Source organism: Loxodonta africana, chromosome 10 (genome assembly GCF_030014295.1).
Source record: "Loxodonta africana isolate mLoxAfr1 chromosome 10, mLoxAfr1.hap2, whole genome shotgun sequence".
Classification (NCBI taxonomy): Eukaryota; Metazoa; Chordata; class Mammalia; order Proboscidea; family Elephantidae; genus Loxodonta; species Loxodonta africana.
Window position 1 is genome coordinate 101,782,949 of NC_087351.1, and position 21,553 is coordinate 101,804,501.

Genomic DNA, 21,553 nt, shown 5'->3' on the forward strand with positions numbered 1-21,553 from the left:
TTTAGATACCTTCTCTACGACTTGTTCTCTTAGACAGTTTTCCTGCTTTTCTCGTTGAAGCAGTGTTCACTACCCTCTAGTGAACCAGCTGGTTTTCAGGTGCTTCTTGACTGAGAATGTCCTGCTGAAAAAACTTGGCCTTAATGTTTGCAATAAATGTCATTTGTCAGCTAGTGCTCCTGAAGAATTCTGTGTGCACCCACAGCCCTGTTGGAAATTGCGCAAATTATTCTTTGTTTAAAAATTTTGAAGAATTAGTTTTCAGAAATGTGGAGAAATGAATAAAGGTTCTTACTATAAAAATTCCAGCACTTTCTCTTTATTCTGTCTTTCTGACCAACATCTATTTAACTGGGAAACCAAAGGCTGTAATTCTGTATTAGAATTCTTCTTTTGAAGAGGTTGTGGGGAATCATGTCCACCAACTTGGTATCCTGAAATTTTGGCTGATTTGTTGCTTAGAAGTCAAAACAAGCAGTCTCAAATTGAGGTCATGGAAAGACATTCTGTGTTCATGGATGGGAAGACTTTTTGTTAAGATGACGTTACTCCCCAAATTGATTTACAGATTCAACTCAATCTCTGTCAAAATCCCAGCTAACTTATTTGCAAAAAAATTGATAAGATGATCCGAAAATTCATTTGGAAATATAAGGGACCCAGATTATCCAAAACAATCTTGAAAAAGAATAACAAAGTTGGAGGACTCACACTTCCCTATTTCAGAATTTACTGCAAAGCTGTAATAATCAAAACTATGTGTTGTTGCATAAGGACAGACATATAGATCTGTGGTATAGAATTGAGAGTCCAGAAATAAACTCATGTATCTGTGATCAAATGCTTTTGACAAAGGAACCAAGACCGTTCAGTTGGAAAAGATTGGACTTCCTGACAGATGGTGCTGAGACAACTGGTTATCCCCATGGAAAAGAATGAAGTTAGACCCGACCTTCCACTATATACAAAAATGAACTCCAAATGGGTCAGAGACCTAAAACTGTAAAGCTCTTAGGAAAAAATATAAGGGTAAATCTTTGACCTCAGATTGGGCAGTGCTTTCTTAGATGTGACACCAAAAGTGCGGGTACCAAGAGAAAAAAATAAATTGAACTTCATCTAAAGTAAAAACTTTTGTGCTTCAGAGGATACTGTCTAGAAAGAAAAAGGACAGCCCACAGAACGGGAGAAAACGTGCCAATCTGATAATGGTGTCCTGTCAAACCTAGGCCAAGTCCTCGTTTCCTCCTCTACTTATTGAATTTATACCATATTATATCAGTGCAGTTGAATTCATTATTACCACATGTATTTTTAAGTGAATTTATCTATTGTCATGGGTCAGACCACCATCCCTGCCCTCTACCCACAAAGGAAATGCCGAGTACTGTCCTACACTATTTTCAAGGGGGAAATGAAACTCAAGATACTAGATAAAAACATGATTTAGAAATAATCTGAAGCTTGAAAATTATAGTTTAATAAAGGGGAAAAATACATTAAATTCACATCATGTTCAGGTAGTTGTCAATGTTATATTGCTGAATTTATGGCTCACCTTTTCAGTATCCCTGCCGTATAAGGTAAATAATAAAAAAAATTGTGTGTCACATGTCTATTTTCAGCCAATCAGGAGCCAGGATTATTTTTCGTATGTCACAATGGAGTTTATTGTTTGGAGAGGAGCTGCAAGTAGGACTTAGGAGATAAAGAGGGCCATGTATTAGGGTGTCTTAGTTGTAGTGAAGAGAAAATTGGTCAGGTTTGTTTAGTATTTTCAAATTTACTTTGAGTTCTGACTCTAGAAATGCACAACCCTGTCTTTTTAATTATTGGTTTTGAAATGTTACTTATTCTTAACGCTCCTTAAGGTAACAGCCTTGAGCACTGCTGCTACTTTTGATGAAACATTTTAATAGGCTGTGAAGAAAAGATGAGCGATTATTAAAGGAGACAGAGAATTTTATGAAGATGTCTTCAAGGTTTCAGTCATCATCTGTACCGATTGTCTTCTCCCCGGGGCCAGTCGATTTAGGTTCTGTAACAAATTCCTCTTGTTCGCTGAATGAGCTAGATAGTATTTCACATCTTTTAAGGAAAATATCAGCTGATATCAATGAAATCAAAGGAATGAAGGCAGCAATTTTGAGAGTAGAAGCCAATCTTTTTGATCTGAATGTTAGAGTATCACAGAATGAAGCAAAAATTTCATCTTTGGAGGTTAAAATGAATGAGTATTCAGCACCCACATCTGAATGCACCAGGCAGTTAGAAGATGTTGAAGAGGACCTTGGTTTTGCGTCGTCACAGTCAAGGACTACTGATGTGAAAATAATCGGCATCCTTAGAAATGTTGAGAAAGGTAAACCCTTCGTAGGATACGGTGTCTTCTGGGTACTTGTCCTTTATGTCTTTCTCCTGTAACTTGACTAGCTCAGTGGAGGCAGCAAGTCATAAAGAACTTGAATTTTTCCTGGACCTTGGGTAATGAATTTGGACTTCACATGATTTAACCTAGAAGCCTAGAGTTTATCACAATTCCATCCTTTATTAGTGTTTTGATCAGGTGGATTAGTGTAGAGATGAAGGAAAACTTGAAATGTGTGAGAATGGTTCTTTCATGTGTCTGAGTGAAATTATTTTCTAATGTTTAATTTCTTCATTCACTGTTCATGTTAAAGAGCCCTGTCGTAGTATTTGAACCTAGTACTTGGATCAGAAGACCTTTCTGTCTGTAACCTAGCATATGTCTGCTCCCCAAGCTGCCCTAGAGGGACACAAATGACCCCTGTGCTTCAGCTCTGATCCTTGCTGTGCTTTTGCCATGCTAATTTTAGAAGGAATTCACTTTTATTTTTTTTTGGCGGGGAGGGGCATACCACTAAAAGCATATCATAACTTAACGTTTTACAAAAAAACAGAAGCTGATAAAATTTCAAATTGAATATAGCTTTTAAAATTTAAAAACACTTTTTAATAAAACTTGGTACTTGCAAAGAGATTGCCAATTTATATGCTTGTATTGAGTGAGCAAAGCCTGTCCTTTCAGAACGACTGGTAACAGATGTACCAAAAGTTAATATGCAGACATCTTAATAATTAAGTACTTTGAACACTATCAAGTACATCCCTTTGTACACTGCAGTGTAACACGTTTGTTTTAAATCAGCAAGTGAGTGCCTAATATCTGCTAAGTACTCTGGTTTACAGAGAAGATTGATACCCTCCCATCCTTTGAGGAGCTTACTGTCAAACCTTGTACGAGATTGCAAACATACCGAAGATGGAGAAAATCAGTCTTAGGTCATTGTTTTGTTTTGCAATGTGGCTACTAGGGAATTACGAACCTGTGTAAGGAATAATACATACTATAGATTGAGCTGAAGAAGGACATCATGCTTGGTAAAGTAGAGGGTCAGCGAAAAAGAGGAAGACCCTCGATGAGATAGATTGGCACAATGGCTGCAGCAGCAGGCTCAAACATAACAGCGATTGTGAGGATGGCTCAGGATCGGGCAGTGTTTCACTGTGTTGTACATAGGGTCACTTAAGTAAGAACCGACTCAGCAGCACCCAGCAGCAATGTAGCTTGAGCATCTGTCCTTTTAGGTGATCCAAATGAGTGGCATACTTAGTCACCGGAGAACAGTTTGCCTTTTGGGAACTCCATGACTGGATAACTCTGGAGTGTCTTGTTTTGCAATTCCAGGAGGTTTTGTTACCTTCAAAGATGAGGAGTGAGGGGAAGGTAGGGGATGGGAAGGTGGGTCGTAATGGTGAGAGCTCAGGTGCTGGAGGAGCTGCTTGCCGTGTTTATCTTGCAGTTGGCTGTGGCCCACCTCCCACGGTGGGTCCAGGAAGTGCCTTCCCCTGGCTTTTCCACACTTGTATCTTTATTCCCAGCCTTTACCTCCAGTTCAAGAAAACTGACTTCCTGACTGACGTGGGAGAATCAGGAGTGTCTTACATTGCCATTTCTGGTTCAACCTTGAGTACAGCTTTTTGGCTCATAAAGATAGACCTTTTTTGGTAAATATTACTAAATTATATCACTGAAGCTTTAAGCTATTTTTAAGACTTTGAGTTAAGAGCCTAGAAGGATTATTTTTGCTTAATTTCTGGGAAACACACATACTGATATTGTTTGTTTTTTAAGGTTAGTGAAGTTTTAAAATTTATATTCTAGGACCTCAACAAAGGCAATTGTTTTCCCGACTGCAAATTGACCCAGTAATGGCAGAAACTCTGCAGATCAGTCAAGGTTGGTAATAATCTTTTCATTGTAGTCTAGCAGTTTCAGTTGCTCTTTCCACCTCATTTAATGTGTCTTGTATCCCTCAGATCTGCCCTCACACGCAGTATTTAGATCTGTGAAAAAATATTAGGGCTGGAAGACAAGGCCTTCATTTTCCTCATATTATGTGGTGTTTGTGTTTCCACTTCATTCAGAAACTTCCTTTCTTTGATGCCATGCTACCCAGGTCCCTGCCACCTATTGGCTGCTTACTCCCCAGCTCTCAGGGACGACTGAGTCCCTAACCTACTCTCTCCCTCTCTACCCAAGTCTCATGGTTGCCCTGAGCTGCTTTAGCATCCTTTCATTGGCCTGTTAACCTTATCTCCAGTGACCCTCACTTTTATTTCAGTTTAGAATCTCATCACCAGGGCCACTCCCTAGTACTTCTTGGAACCACTGTAATTTGCTTTACCTGTGTCCCCTGTCCCCAGCGCACACAGACACACACACACACTCGGTGACCTACTTTAGGACTGGGTCCAGAACCTTATTTATCTCCATTTCCTCAGTGCCCTGCCCCTGCTGGATGTCTGGTCAGTATCTGATAAATGCTGAATGAATAAAAGAAACCGGTGCATACCTGAAATCTCAAATTCAGAAATCTCTTTTCTCCCGCTTACTTATGTTTTCTCTAAGCCTACCCTTTGTTGGAAGCTCTGGTCCCTTGACCCCACCCTGTCAGCTTCCTGAATTTTCTTCCCTCTCAGTTAATGACTCCGCAGTTAGTGCCTGTATCCCTGACCCTTCCCTGGCCTCCTTCTCAGAGAAGGAGGCGTGCTTGTCTCCTCTGAGGGCCACCCTCCACCCAGATGCCAGGTCGTACCCATTTGCTGAACATTATAGTGTCGTCGCACCCCTGTAGCTTTCGTCTCTGCTGCCTGTTAGAAGTGTTTAGACACTCTCCATCCTTGGTTTTGCCCTCATCTCCAGCATTCCATCCTGCTTTCTGCCTAAGAGCATTTCCTTTCAAAGAGTTTGGCAGTCAGAGTCTGTGTATATCATATCCACTTCATAATATCTTGCTCGTTTTTTCTTTTCTGTTTCTTTTAAGTTTTATTTTTATCTAGAGTTTGATATAGTTTGAACATCATCATATAGTTCTCTGTGACTTATAAATGAATGCAGTCCTTTACTTACCTCCAATTTTTTATTTCAGAGAGCTCTTTTGTTTCTTCGTGTGCCTTTTTTTTTTTAAGAATATTGATTTTGTTTCATGGGTACGATACCTTCTTTAAAGACAGATTTTGATACTTTTTCCCTCTTTTTATGGTCTTATTTTCTTCAAGCTTTTTGTTTGCTTTGATTGCTGTCTTTCATGATAGATGTTTTCTTCAGATGTCTGGGGATCCTTGGCTGGATTATATCTAAGAGTGGACACTTAAAAGATGGTTGCTGATGGTCTTGGTTCCTGAGTCAGGGGGACTTTTGACTTCAACTTTGAATGTAGATCCTGCTGTGGGTAGTGATTTGTCTTGGCACTCTTTTGGGGGAACCCTTGATATCAGTGTCTTTAGGCATTTCCTCTTAGGTTGGTGGGGTTCTCCAAAGAAGGATATTTCAGACAATGCCTTGGCTACCCGAGCTCTGGAGCCAAGGAGAGAAATGGCGGGGGAGGCTCCTCAACACCAGTTATTGTGTGAAGTTCAGTTAACGTCCTCCATTTCTGCATGATATTTCTTCCTTCAGCGTGATTGCTGGCAGCCCTCTGTCTTAAGCTTCACTTTTCTCCAAGGGAGAATGTATGAAATTAGCAAAGGTTGTCAGAACTCAGACTCCTTTGTTTTAAAAAAGTATGTATTTGAATTGGTTTTGCTTAGCACCTTTCCGTCAGACACCATGATACTTCACTCATAGGCCTCTCCAGCAGTGATCAGCAGGGAAACACACCTGTAACCTTTCCACATACCTTGAACACAGAGTTAGGGGAATAGGTATGATAAGTATTAAAGACAGGAAAATAGATGAATAGAATTAGAGTTTGGGAAGAACTAACTGCAAGTAGTCCTCTTTTTGCCCTGTCTTTTCCTCCACCTTTTCCTCAGGTCCCCTTGCTGCCTTCCTCAGCTCGTGGAGGATTTGTGATCTGAGATGCTCCATGACTGGCTTAGGGTTCAGCTTTTGTGGATCTACTGAGTTAGTTTCTGCCCTTCCGTTTGCTTTCCATTATTAAAATTTATGGTAATTTTTCCTTTCCCAGTTATGTTCTTTGTGGGCTTATGACCCCTCCTCCCTTTTTAACCCTTCATTGACATTTTAATGGAGTTTTAGAAGGGAACAAGAGTAAACTCATGGGTTCAGCCTGCGGTCTTTACCCAGAAGACCTCATTTACACTCCCGGCTGCTGGCTTCCATTTGACCCAAGTGTTGATGTTTTAACCTTTACAGAGGTGGCCGGCAGCTCCTGAAGATTGTAAAGACCTATTTTCAGTCATCACCTTCCTAAAATCTGTAACGGGTGACACTTTAATTACCAGGCTTTCTTCCGTCTTCTGATCCTTTGGCTTCTAGGACTTCACTCTGTCTTTAGTCTCCTAATTATTCCTTTTCATTCCCCTTTATCAGCACCTCTCCTTCTCCACATTCTCACAAGATGCAAACTAGTAAAAGCGTTTGGCCTCGAGAAGTGCAGGGTGGTGAGAAGTCCAACGGCCCCTGGACCAAATCCTGGGCTCCACCAGGGCTGGCCGGGAGCCGTCAGTGCATCATTGAGTGAGTGAGCTGCAGGTGGGACATCTCTAATGGGGGAATATCTACTTCTGGGGCTTTGTGTGAGGCGGGGTCAGTGAGAGCGATGTCTAGCCCTGAAGACGTGCAGCTTATCGGGCTCTCTTATTTTACCTTCAGAGTCTACGTTGCTTGTCTTGTATCTTTACCTCTCCTGCTGAGGGTCAAGTCTGCATTTTCAACTTTTTCCTAAATATCTGCCTGAGAGCACCACAGGCTAAACAAATCTAAAATTAAGCTTACCTTTATCTTTGCCCCCTTTTAAATCTGCTCTTTTTCCTACCTTTATTTCCTGTCTCCATAAATGGCGTCATTATCTACCCGGTCTCTCCTCCTGCTATGTCTACGTCTGCCTTTGCTGTCTCCGCTGCCCCCTTCCAGGGATGGCGGTTGAAAATTGCAGCTGCTGTGAGCTGCTGGTGCCGATGGGAGTGTGGAGTGTGTCTTCTCTCCCCTCGGGTGTGTTAGACTAGGACAAGGGGTTGAGAATCTTTAACTCAGAGCCTCACCGTCTCTTCTGGGCAACAGCCTTTTAACGGATATCCAGGACTTCAGTCCATTCGTAGTTCTGGTTCCCTAAAAACTAATTTAATCCTGTCACTTCCCTACTTAGAAAACTTTGATTCCTTATTACTTTTAGACCAAAATCCAAACTCATTAAGACCTACAAGACCCTGCATTACCTGCATCAGCCTTCCTTGCCATCCACCTGCCCGACCCACCACACAGGCCCTTCCAACCACGCCACGTTTTTCCCTGTTTCTCAGACTCCTTGTGCCTCGTGCTGGCCTCTGCCTTTCTATGTCAGGTTTCCTCTGCCTGGAATGTTCTACCTGCTCCCATCGCGCTCTCTCCTTCCAGTTTCTTTCTGCCCATTTCCTTAATACTTGTTCCGTATGTTCCATCCTTGGTAAACTTTTCCTTAATTTTCCAGAATTAAGTAGGTTGCTTTGTATTCTGCCAACACCTTGTTCATGTCCTTTTTTGGGCCACCTTTTGGGTCATACTGTTCTGAAATTACATGTACGTCTATTTTTCTTCTTTGTGTACCGAGCACAGAGCTCTTAGGTATTCAGTAAATATTTGTTTAATGAATGAATGCAAATAATTGTTCTGTTCATTTTGGTCCCTGTTATTTAGCTGTTAACCTTAAAAGTAGTACAGCTCGTTAACTTTTTTGTCAGTTGATGGCATATTGATAGGCCATCCGTACCTACCCCAGGCTGCAGGTCTTGGCACGTTTTATGAAGTAGACAGGCCTGAAAAGGAAGTTGTAGATGATGTTAGCTTATGGCTGTGAGCATGAAGGTCAGTATTTTCCTTGCCATATCTCTTTAAATACCCATTCATCTTAAAATTCTCTTTCCAAGTAATTCTGTACCTACAAACAGGTAGAAATAGTATAAATTCAATATTTCATCAAGATGTATTCTTTGTAAGTGGTACTGTGCAAAATGATCAGACCGATTTTGAAAAGCAGGGAAGCAGTCTGCGTATCATAACTGTGTGTGATAGCATTAGGACTCTTAAACTAGCCATGCTTTTAGAAGAGATTGTTGTACAGAAAGTAAGTTTATATTGTTAATAATATCCCATTTGATGGCTCACAGAAGCTGTTTGTGTTGTGGGCAGGAAGTGTTAATTAGAATCACTTGGCAATGTGCCGGGTGAGGAAAAGACTACCTGAATTCTCTGAACAGTTGTCTGGCATAGAATCACAGCCTATTCGTGAGTAGGACCAGTTGTAATTTTCCTTTGAAAATGATCACAAATATGTAAAAGACTGACATTCTTCTCACATTGTGTGATGTTGGGGATGTAAGGTATATTCAAAAGTAAACATTTGTGGCCAATTTTTTTGGCTCAGATTACTATGACATGGAATCCATGGTCCATGCAGACACAAGATCATTTATTCTGAAGAAGCCAAAGCTGTCTGAGGAGATAGTAGTGGCACCAAACCACGAGTCGGGGATGAAGACTGCAGATACCCTTCGGGTACTTTCAGGACACCTTATGCAGACACCACGGTAGATGGTTTCTTTTTCTTGTGTAGCTCCTTTGTGTTGATTAGATAGTATAGGCTGAGCCTTAGTTCCCAGCTTCTCCCCTCCCGCCCCAGCCCTCATTGTATTGATGAAACAGCGAGGCCATGAATAGTAAGCCAGGTTCCATTTTCAAAAAGTCCAGTTCATCTTTCTTGTTCAGAAATCAGTTAGCCTGCAAATAAAAACTCAGCATATGATTTAGCTGTGTTAATAAGACTCTTTATACACATCCAGGAAATGAAACTTAAAAAGTCAGGTAACTAAAATCAGGAAATTTTTCTAGGGAGAGTTAGCAGATGGGGTGGAGGTGATTCTTCCCTTAGAAAATAGAGTAAGTAAAAGGAACGAACGTACAGATAACGAAACTAACGTAAATAAGAGCTGCTGGCCAGTATATTCACAGCATAGATGGTAATTTTTCAGTTTATTTCCGTGTGACTCTGTGAGGGTCAAATGGACTCTGGGGTTGGGGTTTAGGGGAGATTCTCTCAGTAAGTGCAGGCTGGAGGGTCATGGTTGGTGCTGTCGTAGTGACTGTCCATGGCACTGTCTTAGCAGCAGTCCCTTAATATGCCAAACTTAGAAGTCCTACCAAGACTTTTTTTTTTACTGGACAAATGCGAAGCAAGTCAGGGAGGGGTAGTTCTGCTGAAGAGCACTTTAGGAGGCATAGCTTTTTTGTGTTTGTTTCCCTAATTCTATGGTATTTTCTATCTGTCTGGCAGAGATCTTGTACAACCAGATAAACCTGCAAGTCCCAAGTTTATAGTGACGCTGGATGGTGTCCCCAGCCCCCCAGGATACATGTCAGATCAAGAGGAAGACATGTGCTTTGAAGGAATGAAACCAGTAAACCAAACTGCAGCCTCAAACAAGGGACTCAGAGGTCTCCTCCACCCACAGCAGTTGCAGTTGATGAGCAGGCAGCTTGAGGACCCAAATGGTAGCTTCTCCAACGGTGTGTTGAGAGCTCAGATGATCCCTTTTCCAGGGGGCTGTCGTTGTGAAGGGATCTTTGACATGTTTCTTGAACGAATATCCAGTGGTAGCCTTTTTTTTTTTAATTCCTTCAGACAAAAGTACCAGTTAAATTTGAGACTGTGATTCAAGTGCTAACATGGAGTTCAGCCATGGAGCCTTCTTAATTTTGCCTGTTGAAGGATGGATGCTCATTCTTGATGCCTTATTTACCTCTTTTTTTTTTAACTACTTATTTCCCTTTGTACTAGTGATAGTCTTTCCTGTAACTAATTTGATCTTGAGAGAAAAATTAATTTGGCTTTCAATGCTGTTTTTACCTCAATGAAATTTTCTTGAAAGGAGTTTCTTGCCTGAATTGTCAAAATACTTATTGGAGGTGCAGAAAGGACCTTATGTTTAAAGTTACATTGAAAGGTAATATTTGGCCGGAGGCAGATGAACTCAATTCGGATAGTGGCATGCCTCTAGGCAGGCCAATGTTCCTTACGACTGCTTCTTCTCTCCCTGGACGCCACGGGTGGCTGCAGCACCACCAATCGTTTTCATTCATGATAGAGAATGATAATCATGCCCCGCACACTGTTTGAAGTTTTAGAAAAACCTCTTCACTGGCAGGGAAGATAATTACTGAATCTTAAAAATGCACAGTTGCAAAGAAAAAACAGTACAGTAATGAACTTTGAAAAATTTCCCAAGTAATCCTTTTCGTGGCATAGTTACAAAAATGTATTGAATACCTTATTTAATTATGAAAAATATAATAGACATTAGGAAGAGATCATTAACTAAAAGCTGTACTGCCATGAGTCAGTAATGTAGTGTCATGGTTGTGCTCGATGGAGGGAGTTGTGATGCTGAAAATCTGACACCTTGATGTAAGGAGAAAGGGGGCTGGTCATGGAAATCTCAAGGTCTTTATGTCAATCAGGTAGAAGGACTTTTAAAAATGGCAACAGGTGGTAAGAACTGTAATGGTCAGGCAGTACAGATTTCTTGATGCCATTTTTTTTTCTAAAATGAGAGAATTTTTGGTTATCAGTTTGGTAGAATGATTTTCTTTGGCAGGCTAGAGTCTAGTTTTGTTTAAATGTCGATTTCCATGTTGGATCCACTGGTGTAGACATAGTAGCGGCAGCACTATGAATAGCACATTGGTGTGAAAACTCTTGCCTACGTTGAACAGGTGCCGGCCGATGCGGAGACCACTGCGGTCGGTGGGAAGCTGCCTCCCCCGTGGCTTTGATTTAGGCTCCTCTGCTGCTCAGGGATGAAGCTTTGGCTCCGGCCTCCATTGCTTGTCCCCTTCAAGCAGGGAGTTTGAAACCTTGTAACTGCTTGCCAGGTGTTTCAAAGGGTGCAACCAATGGCAGCAGCCTCTGTTTGAAGCCACCCCCACTGGCTATTATTATATGGCAGCACAGATTTTACAGTTTTCAATATTAAATGAATTTGCTTCTCGAAACTCAAGCAGGAAAAGTTTTAAGAGCTTATGAAGTAAATGTTAGTTGGAGACCTTTGTGTATATGACTTAACACGTTCCCATGTATTTTTTTCTTTCATATTGGTTGTAGTATCCAGCTGCTTAGCTCCAGCCAAACTGTTTTGTTAGTCTTCCCTTATTTATACTGGGCTGTCCTGCATATATCACAGTCTAACGTGTGTTAAGGGTAGGGCACGGCATACTTCTTTGCAGGGGTGACACAGGAACCATTTAAAAGTGGGGGAAACAACTCCCTCTAGCCTCACCCAGTTTTCTTTGGAACTAAGAATACTTTCATATCCCAGAACCAAAATGACTTTACTGATTATGTTTAAAGTAGCATGGGAAATTTATGTATTGGACATCATCATAATAGTTGTTTGATGATGCTCCCATCTGGGCTGTGTGGCTGATTGTGCCTTGTACACCTATCATGAAGACTGAACTTCAGTCATGAGACCGAGCTTCATGAAAGCAGTAAACACCGATAATACCAGCTGCTGCTGCTGTTAGGTTGTGATTGGTTGCCTATTTTGCATTCTTACATGTAGTCATCAAACTCTAAGGAAGACATGATTTTCTTTTTGTATAGATGAAGAAACAGAAGTTCAGAGATGTTAGATTTGCCCAAAATGTATAACTCAGCTATTAAGTTACAAAACCAAATTGGAACTTCTTGACCTAAGGCAAATGACTAAGAGAAATGGGATTGGAGCGCTACTTGATTTCGTAAACATGATTATAAACTATGATATGTAATACTCCTACATTTTTTTTTTTCTTTTTGGCTAGAATGTCTTGGGCCAGAAGTTGGCAGCTAATTAGAGTCTAAAGGTGTAATTTCATTTGTTTTATTCAGTGGTTTTAATTTTAGTTGCCAGTATTTAAAATGTAAATGTCAACATAAAAAGGTAGATTTTGGGCTTCCTTTCTGGCAACACAGGCCCCTCTTTCCCTTGTCAGAGTACCTGACACTGTAATTGGGCCTGAAATTGTGATTGGAGCAGCGGTGAGCCCTGCAGATGGTGTGTGTGCTTGTTCTCTCATTTGCTAGTGCCCACCTCTCCCTTTGTTTCCTCAACATGGAGATGTCGTTGCCATTCACTGTCTTAAACCAGCCTGGTGATCCCCTGGGCCTTGTGGGTAATGGTATTTGTGGCCCATTTAGGCAAAAGTGTCTCCCTCCCTTTTTAGACATTGCTGTGAGTTTATCACTTTGACTTAGAAACTACTTATAACCCAGTAATTGGAAACATTTTTGTATTTGGGCCACTTTGTAATCTGGCCTGAATGTTAGAGTTAATTCATATTCCCAGCCACCTTATATGTTTTCAGTTTCTGTGTGTTTTTATCAGCTCCTACTTGACATTCTTCGCTCTCTTACGTTTAACCCAGCTCTGAAATAATATTGAGAATTAGAGCTTAGTGCTAGGACTTTGGCTGCAGTTGCAGTAACAGAGTGCTTGTCCAGTTTACTTTTCACAACGAAAACGGCAGTCTACTTCCTGATAATCTTACAGGGTTCTACTACCAGTGTTCATCAGATTTTTTGGACTCATTTGTTTTGTGTCACTGTAAACATAAAAGAAAGTAAGATTTTAAGACTGGGGATTAAGGGAAATTTATTAAAGGGGCCACATACCAAATCGATCATAAGTAATGAGATACTTTTCTCTCCCTTCGTAGCTGAGATGAGTGAATTGAATGTGGCACAGAAACCGGAAAAACTTTTGGAGCGCTGCAAGTACTGGCCTGCCTGTAAAAATGGAGATGAGTGTGCTTACCATCACCCCGTCTCACCTTGCAAGTAAGTAGCATCAAACCGATTCAGGTGTTGAGGTTAACGTCTGTAGCTTATAGCTTGTTTATTTCTCTTTCGTATGGATAAGTTTCAGTAGCTTGTTACAGAGTTTTAAAACTAAATGCAGTGGCACTTGCCGTAGCCCTCCCCCGAACAGTATACTTCTGTTACGTGTGGTTGTTGGGGCTGCGGGCGAAGGGAAGTTGGAGAGGCTGCTTTGTGCCTCGAACCTGTGAGATACTGAATTTTCTGGTTTCTTTGAGGGTTTTGTAGATGATAACTGCCCTGGTTTGTATGTACTGTGTCCATACACACATACACAGATTATTTTGAAGAATTGGGAAAATTTTAGCTACAGTAATGAGAAAACGTTTTGGACTTAGGTTTTATTTTTTCGTACTTGCTGGCTGGTTCAATGTAATGAGCTTTGTGAGAGGACATTTAGGAGAATTTTTTTTAGTCCTGTGGGTAGAATCTCTCCATGTTCTAGCCTCTTTAAGGAACTTTTGGTGCGGGAATAATATGGATGTACATTCTGGGCAGACCATGGGATGGATCTCTTTAGCTGTAGCGTGGTGCCTTGCATGTAAGATATGCCCACTGTATTTATTGGTTTATTTCATTAATATTACAAATGTAGACTTTGAACAGAGGGTAAGCGGTGTGATTTTTATCAGACACAAAATCAGCAGTGATGATAGCGTATAAGGCGCTCTTAAATGTGAATAATACGGTTTTTGTTTCACAGAGCCTTTCCCAATTGTAAATTTGCTGAAAAATGTTTGTTTGTTCATCCAAATTGTAAATACGATGCAAAGTGTACCAAGCCAGATTGTCCCTTCACTCATATGAGCAGAAGAATTCCAGTACTGCCTCCAAAACCAGGTGAGTGACTTTGGGCACTACATTGAGTAAAAAATGGAAAATGACATTCTGTGAGTGTAAACTGAATTTAAAAAAAAAAAGAGTATTTAGAAATTTTTGACAGAATCAGTTAATGTAACCAGTTACGTGACATACATATATTCTGAAGGGTTTTATCTTGACTAATGTATAAACCTTATTCTAATTTTTAAAATGGTTCCCACCCCCATAAAAAACATCAGTAGATTTGCTCAATCTTTGTGTTTTTGTCAGCAGTTACAACACCAGCACCACCTTCTAGTACTCAGCTCTGCCGTTACTTCCCTGCTTGTAAGAAAATGGAATGTCCTTTCTATCATCCAAAAGTAAGAACTTTTATTTTCCCAAAGATCAATTTAGTGATAACTTCTCAATTCTGAGATCTGGAAGATGGCTAGTAAATTTAATGGCTTGCATTTTTTCCAGTCAGACTTTTTTTTTTTTTTGGTCAGAGATTGCTTGATAGCCTATAAGACCTTAAGTTATTCCTTAGATGTCACTGCGCCCCAGTCTGGCCTCTTAGACCGCTAAGTTCTCGGGAAAGGAGGCTCATCTTTGTATTAGTCACATTTTCCATTCTTCTCTTCCCCTAAGCATGAGGAGGGTGTGTTTTTATTTTTTACTTTACCTAATGCCAGAACTACAATGACATACTGCTCGATACCATCCAAGCTTGTAGTGATGGTGTTGTATCAGTGTGCTAAAGTTTGGTGTTATGTATCTCTGCTTGTTGAGAGTGCATAATCTCCCCGAGATAGCAGCCGGAAGACCATATGAAAGACCCTCACTTCTCTCAACTGTAACTGGGCAGAGTGACAAGTGGAAGGGATGTTGGGCAGTGTGTGCATAGATGACTCCTACCCTAGTTAGAAGACATTGGTATGTTAAGGTTCCCTTTGAAATTTCACTTGCCGTGATTCTTTGACTAGGATTTTCTGTCTTGGGGAGGGGGTGGTTCATTTACCAAGGCTTCAGTAGTCTTAAAATTAACATTACAGGCTGTATGTCATGGTTAGGGTGGGCTGGTTACTCTCATCTCAGATTGTTTTATATTTATATTAGCTTTACAAATATTGTTGAAACGATTCTGTCTTTAGCACTGTAGGTTTAACACTCAGTGTACAAGACCTGACTGTGCGTTTTACCATCCCACCATTACTGTACCACCACGACATGCCTTGAAATGGATTCGACCTCAAACCAGGTAAAGAATAAAATTAGTTTTTCCAGTGTCATTTCAAACACTTTTCTAATAGGTAGGCGGTTCCTCAAATTATAAAGTCATAAATATTGGGGAAATTGCAAGCTAGCAATTTGGCTTTTCTCCTCTGTTTAATTATATAAGGATCCTTTGAATAACAATTTAGTACAGTGACCAAATTTTGTTTTATCCAGTGATTGATTACCTAGGTCATCTCCAATTCAGATTGCTTTTACTCCTGATCGTCTACTAGGGGAACATATCCAAAGGCCTTTAGGAATCCATATATATATGTATATATATGTGTATACAGCTTATGAACATCAATTTATTTTCCTAGATATTAGCACTTATAAAACATTGAAAAGAAGTTGCAAAATATTTTAGTGTGGCCTATAAGTTTGTTATTATTATCTTCTGTGTACCTTACATAATTGAATTATCTTCTTAAAAAAAATCTGAAGTTTACACTGCAACTTGTAGACCAAATACTCACTGTCTGAAAATATTCAACATTAGCTGAGATATATGGTGTATATGGCTGCAAAGCAGTTTCACGTTGTTGGTTCTGTTTATTCAGTGAATGACACCCAGTCCTACCTGGCAGAAGATCATGGATTTTGGAAGTTGCCATCTCCTGATGAAAGATATTCTACAGAACTTGTCAAATCTTTGAAACTTGGAATATATTGCTTTCATAATAAGAAGTTTATTGCCTATCTGAAGTGTCTGATTTTTCAAGTTTGTAAGTTGTTTAGTGGTTTTAACATTGTTTTTGTTCATTTTGTTTTTACTATGAAAAGATGGTTTAAGGAAAAGCTAAAGTCTGTTGAAACATTTGAGGCATGTTTGTACACTGCTGTTTGAAGTATCAGCATTTATAATGTGATATTTTTGAAAACAGAAGCGTGGTCAAAAGTGTTGAGGTGGCCGTCATTCAGTTCTGTTTGTTGTTTGTTTGTTTTTTAAGTGACTTTACTTTGAAAAGCATACAGGCCTCTTAGGTTAAGTGCCACTTAGGTAAAATGGCTCCCCGACTCCTGGGAAGGACTAGAGAGGTAGACGTGTAGCATGGAAACGGTGGAAATGGCAAGTGCAAAAAATGTGAACAATTCCTTAAAATGCTTTCATTTACTATTAACATATGCTCTTTAAATAAATATTTTGGGGAACTACATTATCACAAAATTATACAAATTTTTTTACAAGTATATACATAAAGTATCAGAAAACAGATTTTAAACTCATAAGGTATAGCCATACATATATATTCTCACATTCTGAAAAATAACATTCTTAGAAATCACCCCACAGAAAATATACTTAGTTACTACTAAAGATAATTTTTGAAATATAAAAATTAGATTTAATAGTATATTTTAAATGACAACTATATAGAGATCGGATGGGTAAACCTCAAAATAGGACTAAACTTCTGGACTGTTGAATTAATATACAGAGTTGTGTGTGTATGGTTTCTAAAATTGTTAAGGCAAGGAGTGTCAAATGCTTTAGAATTAAATAACAAATGGATCACTGATTCAAAGACGTGATATATAGTTTTTTTTTTTTTTTAATTAAAACTACAAGGTGGTTAGAAAAGAATTAATGCAAAAGAGATAATACAGACTTAGACATTCTCAGGACCAAATTAAATCAGTGCTGTTTAAAAAAAAAAAATTGACTTGCTTAGTCATGTACCCAGGGAATAATAAAACCACATGTGTAAGAGAAAGTCTGTGTTCAAGAGCGTAAAGCCAGCAGTTAAAAGTTTTGTGGTCATTTGGTTTTCCAACGGAAGAAAAAAGAATTAACCAGTTATTAAACCATTGCGTAAGTTGCACTTTGCTGTGCTGATCTCAGAGAAAGACTTGAAACGTGAAGAAAGACAAAGCACACAGTAGCATAAAGCTGTCTATGTCTTTAGGCCTAGGTGCAGTGACAATCCTGTTTTCATTCAAAAAAGTTTATTCCATTGAACTTAAGGCGTTGTTCATTCCAGAGTTACTGAATTGATTCGTGTTTATCGTCTTTGCAGAAGTAATTTTGTTTTAAATTTCTGAAAATTCAGACTTTTCATTATTTATACATGGTATATAGCTGCATTCTTAGAGTTCTACTATAAAGAACATAAATGAAAAAAAAAGGGCTTAAGTGGTTTATTTTAGTCATTTTACGTGAAGGACATAACGTTAAAATCTGATCATTTTTGCTATTTAACAGACTACTAGAAAACACATTTAAGAGTGTACTGTTATCATTCTGTTGCTATGGTTTATGGGCAAGCTAAGATTGACCCTAAAACTTGTGTTGGATAATTTGGTCTAAAATGAACCACCATAAAAAAAGGGTCACAAAAAGGGATGGGATGCGTGTGGGTGGCAGTCCACGGCTTGTGCCTGAGGGCACAGTGTGCTTTGGCATGCATTGATACACAGACAACAGCTGGCCCTCCAGGTACCAGCAAGTGGCTCAGGTTACCAAGCCAGGAGCTTAATCAGGTACTGTACACAATTCTCTGGGCAGAGTCTAAATGGCCTATCACATTGATTAACCTTCCCTTGGTTGGTGGCTGGTACAAGCAGGGCAGTCACCGGGTGCCCTTTACTCATGATCTTCACTCCTGAAACTGACTACAGCAGTGAGTAAGGCTGGCTCTTACCAGGTTGGCCACGATGAAGAGCAAAAACGCAGCAGAAGCAATTTTATTCTGTGTAGTTTCTACCTATACAGTAACGGAAATGGAATTTCTCTTTAGCCAAAAGTTGGCAAATGTGACTCAGAAGGAAAATTTAAAACTCTGTAAGAGCCTCAAAAAATGGAAAATTTTCTTTTTATGGGAGTGTGGTTTAGGAAATTTTTAATTTATTGACTGAATGGAAATTTGATATTAATGCATTCTAAAATTCAGCTTAATTTAGGAGAACCCATTTATAGGACTAATGAAAGATTGTCATCTTAAGTTTCAGGCTTCCAGATGCCTTAATAGTTCAGACACAGCTATTCAGAGCTGTGAACTGATGAGCTTCACTCACTGGCCAGGCTTTCTGTAATATCATTCAGTCGTCTTTGTTTCTGATGTTCACAAGTGCTGGAGACAGAAATTAGCTGTCTGGAGGCTTCAGTATGTCTTGTCCAAACATACCTGGCTTTCCAGAAACCTGAGGGGAGGGGTCTTTCATGCTACAAAGATAATGAACGCGGGACCAATAGATCATCTTAAACTTCTTCACTTAGAAAAATATATTTTTTAATAGCAGTCTACATAATTTCCAGTCTTCAGGAAACTACAGATAGACTAACAGCAAATTCCTGAATGGTTAGTACTGATCTTTGGCAGCATTTAAGGTGAACAGGAGTAAGAATCTAAGAGTTCAGCCTCAAAATACCAGAAAGGAATTTTAATGACAAGCTTCACAAACGGACCTGCATTCATTCAGTGTGGATGGGATCTACGGGATGGCAGACATCTAACTGAACAAAGTTTTCCAGTAGAAAAAAAAAAAGCTATAAAAATTTTATTCCAATAGTTACTAAATTGTATAACTTTATAAATGTGAACTTAAACCTTTCACTTACATGTTAAGCAAAATGTTTATATTAGATTACATCTTCAAATATATTCAGTATTCCAGTTAGATAGCCGCTTAAAACTTTAAAAACTGTACACCATTGGAAATGGTTGTTTATCATGCTGCTTTTCCATTAATGAAGCTACCATCATGTTTTAATTTTTCAATTATAGAGATGGCTTTTGAACATAAAAAGATTGACAGCGGCTCAAAAATGAAAACAGTAATCATATACTACTCCTCCTGAATGCACAACTGCCAGGAGAGAAGTGTCCTCTATAAAAAGGGCTTTATTAATGCCTTAGAAGCATTGCATTCTCCAGTAAAACTTCTATTTCCTTAGGGAAAATAATATTTGCCTTTAAAAAACTGATCTTTTAGGGTGATGGTGGGTGTTTCCTTCTGGAAGTGCAAGGATAAAATATTTCATTAAACCATGAACCTTGAAAATAAAATATGAATGCTGAAAAGAAACAGAGTTTTGCTTAAAAAAAAAAAAATACCCAAGTTGGGTTTTAAGCTTTTGGTTGGTTGGTTGGTTGAGATGCGGCCCCCTAAGTCTGCCTGGCAGTTCTGCCGAATTGGCAGTCTACCCAGAAAAGGAGGGCTGGCTGCTGCCGCCACGTGTGCATTCAGTCCGTCCTCAAAATTCACCTATCTCGCAGTGTGTGAATTATGGACAGTTAGCCAAAGCGAATGGCACATATTTGGAACTTATCAGTCTTCTTTTGTGATTCTGGGACTTTGCCCCCATTACAATCTTGGGTTAGCACCACTTGACCAAGCAGGGTTTGTTTTTTTCCTCTCTCTAATTCTGGTCTCTCAAGGCTTTTAATTTATGTAGCATCTTCTCGGCATCCATATTTTTCAGTGAGGCGTATGTATACATTTCCAGATAAATAAACTGCAGTCAGAGAAAGAAATTGCAGTGAGTTCATTATATTTCTAGATTTTCAGAACAGTTTTTTATTTTCAATTGAGCTTTCCAATCACACGTGTAGAATTTTCCCTCAGCTTCTTTGATTCTGTGTCTGTATAGTACAGGACTCAGAGTAACCACCTGGTTATGCTGCCTTTGGCTTATAAACTCAGGTTGTAGAAGAAGTTACATTACATCTCTTAACAACCAGTAAAACACAGCCTGCTCCTTTCTTGGGCTGAGAAAGTTACCAACCTGCAGTCGTCACCTCCAGCACTGACAACATGGCGATCTCCACTGGTAAATCGGATGTTAGTCACGTGGGGCGAATGACCGAAGAACCTTTTGTGCTTTGCCTAAAAAAACAACAGTGAAAAACAAAGCTCAGGGCATGTGATGCACAAAAAGGCCAAAGGTTCCTTTATACATACTTGCAAAGTACAACTTGATTTCTATTTCTACCATTATTAAGAGTGCCAGAGATCACTACAAAAGTATGTTAGAAAAAGTGGAGGAAATGAGAAGAATGGGATATTACAGAATTAAAGTAGAATTAGTGAACAATCAATAAATGAGCCATGATCTCTATCACAAAGGCTCTGAAGAGAGAAGGGGGTTAGGACTGAAGCTAATGATTATGGTGCTTTTCAGAGGTAATGATGGATCTGCACTAAACACAACCCTGGTTATTTGGGCAGTCAGGTGTCTCCAGGCACTCTGAAATGTTTTTCTCTGAGGAATGTGAAACTTGGCAAATACACTGATTAAATGTTTGCCAAAAAGCCAATCAGTTTTATTAGGATAACTTCCAGAGATGGTATTACTGGGGGAAGGGAGAGGGAATATTTCAAATAGCTTTTTAGTTCAGGGTAATGGGTTTACAAGTAGGAAGTCTGGAAAGGAGGAATACAGGAGAAGTTTTAAAGTATTTTCAAATCAGGACAAAACAACGTATTTTAGCTATCAATTCATGAGGGAAAAGTACTGACGTGCTCAGTCATCTCAGTTGGGAGTAAAAGGATAGGAAATACTAAACCAGACACAGACTTACGAATTTTTCCGGGCATGGGAAGTCAAATAACTTAACCATGCCAAAATCGTCGCCTGTTACAAGGCTGACTCCTGAATGAGAAACGCAGGCACAGTTGACGTCTGCTCTATCAGCATGTCTGGACCAGATTCCCAAAACTTCATCTCCCAGAATACTGGAGGAAGAAATAAAACCAACCGTAGCAAACACAAGGTTACTCTATTGAAAAAAGGGAGTTTCTTGGCAATTAATCTCTTCAGTACCTAATCATGTTATTTAAAACAACAGGAAGTAAGGTGCATCATTGGGAGGCCTCTCCTCCCTCTTTAATGAAATTTTATAATTTAAAGGGCTTATAGACAATCATCCTTTAACAATTCAATAAATACTTCACAAAAATGGATACCAACTATTTTTTAAATTAAAACTGATGCTTAGGTTATGGGAATTTGATAGCATTTTTCACTTTCATTGATTAAAAGTGGATGCTCATGGTTACCTGTCTTAGCTAATCTGAACAAATTTTTAAGCTTCCATCTAATAGCTTCAGATAGCATTCCTTTAGATAGAAAAATAATAGTTGCCTAATAGCACCAC

The 21,553-nt window shown here is 39.4% G+C and overlaps 2 protein-coding genes across 10 annotated transcripts in view; one reads left to right on the forward strand and one right to left on the reverse strand.

Annotated features, from left to right (window-relative positions):
- Window positions 1–21,553, forward strand: part of ZC3H14 (zinc finger CCCH-type containing 14) — a 61,416-nt gene that overhangs the window by 34,420 nt on the left and 5,443 nt on the right. The window contains exons 10-17 of one of the 9 annotated variants that reach the window (XR_010323208.1): window positions 4,187–4,261; window positions 8,889–9,051; window positions 9,795–10,027; window positions 13,217–13,337; window positions 14,080–14,216; window positions 14,469–14,560; window positions 15,332–15,438; window positions 16,016–16,180. Coding sequence is in view for 8 of the 9 variants with exons in the window: in XM_064292839.1 (XP_064148909.1) it covers window positions 4,187–4,261; window positions 8,889–9,051; window positions 9,795–10,027; window positions 13,217–13,337; window positions 14,080–14,216; window positions 14,469–14,560; window positions 15,332–15,438; window positions 16,016–16,022 (935 nt within the window). In the remaining variant the exon portion in view is untranslated. Of the gene's footprint in view, window positions 1–4,186; window positions 4,262–8,888; window positions 9,052–9,794; window positions 10,028–13,216; window positions 13,338–14,079; window positions 14,217–14,468; window positions 14,561–15,331; window positions 15,439–16,015; window positions 17,153–21,553 lie in introns of those variants that run through there. The other 8 variants (XM_064292839.1, XM_064292840.1, XM_064292841.1 and 5 more) reach the window with 8 other exon arrangements.
- EML5 (EMAP like 5) overlaps window positions 18,926–21,553 on the reverse strand; it is a gene marked incomplete at its 5' end in the record, with an annotated part of 145,236 nt that continues 142,608 nt past the window's right edge. The window contains 2 exons of the mRNA XM_064291859.1: window positions 18,926–20,282; window positions 20,978–21,131. Coding sequence (XP_064147929.1) covers window positions 20,127–20,282; window positions 20,978–21,131 — 310 coding nt within the window. The remainder of the gene's footprint in view (window positions 20,283–20,977; window positions 21,132–21,553) is intronic.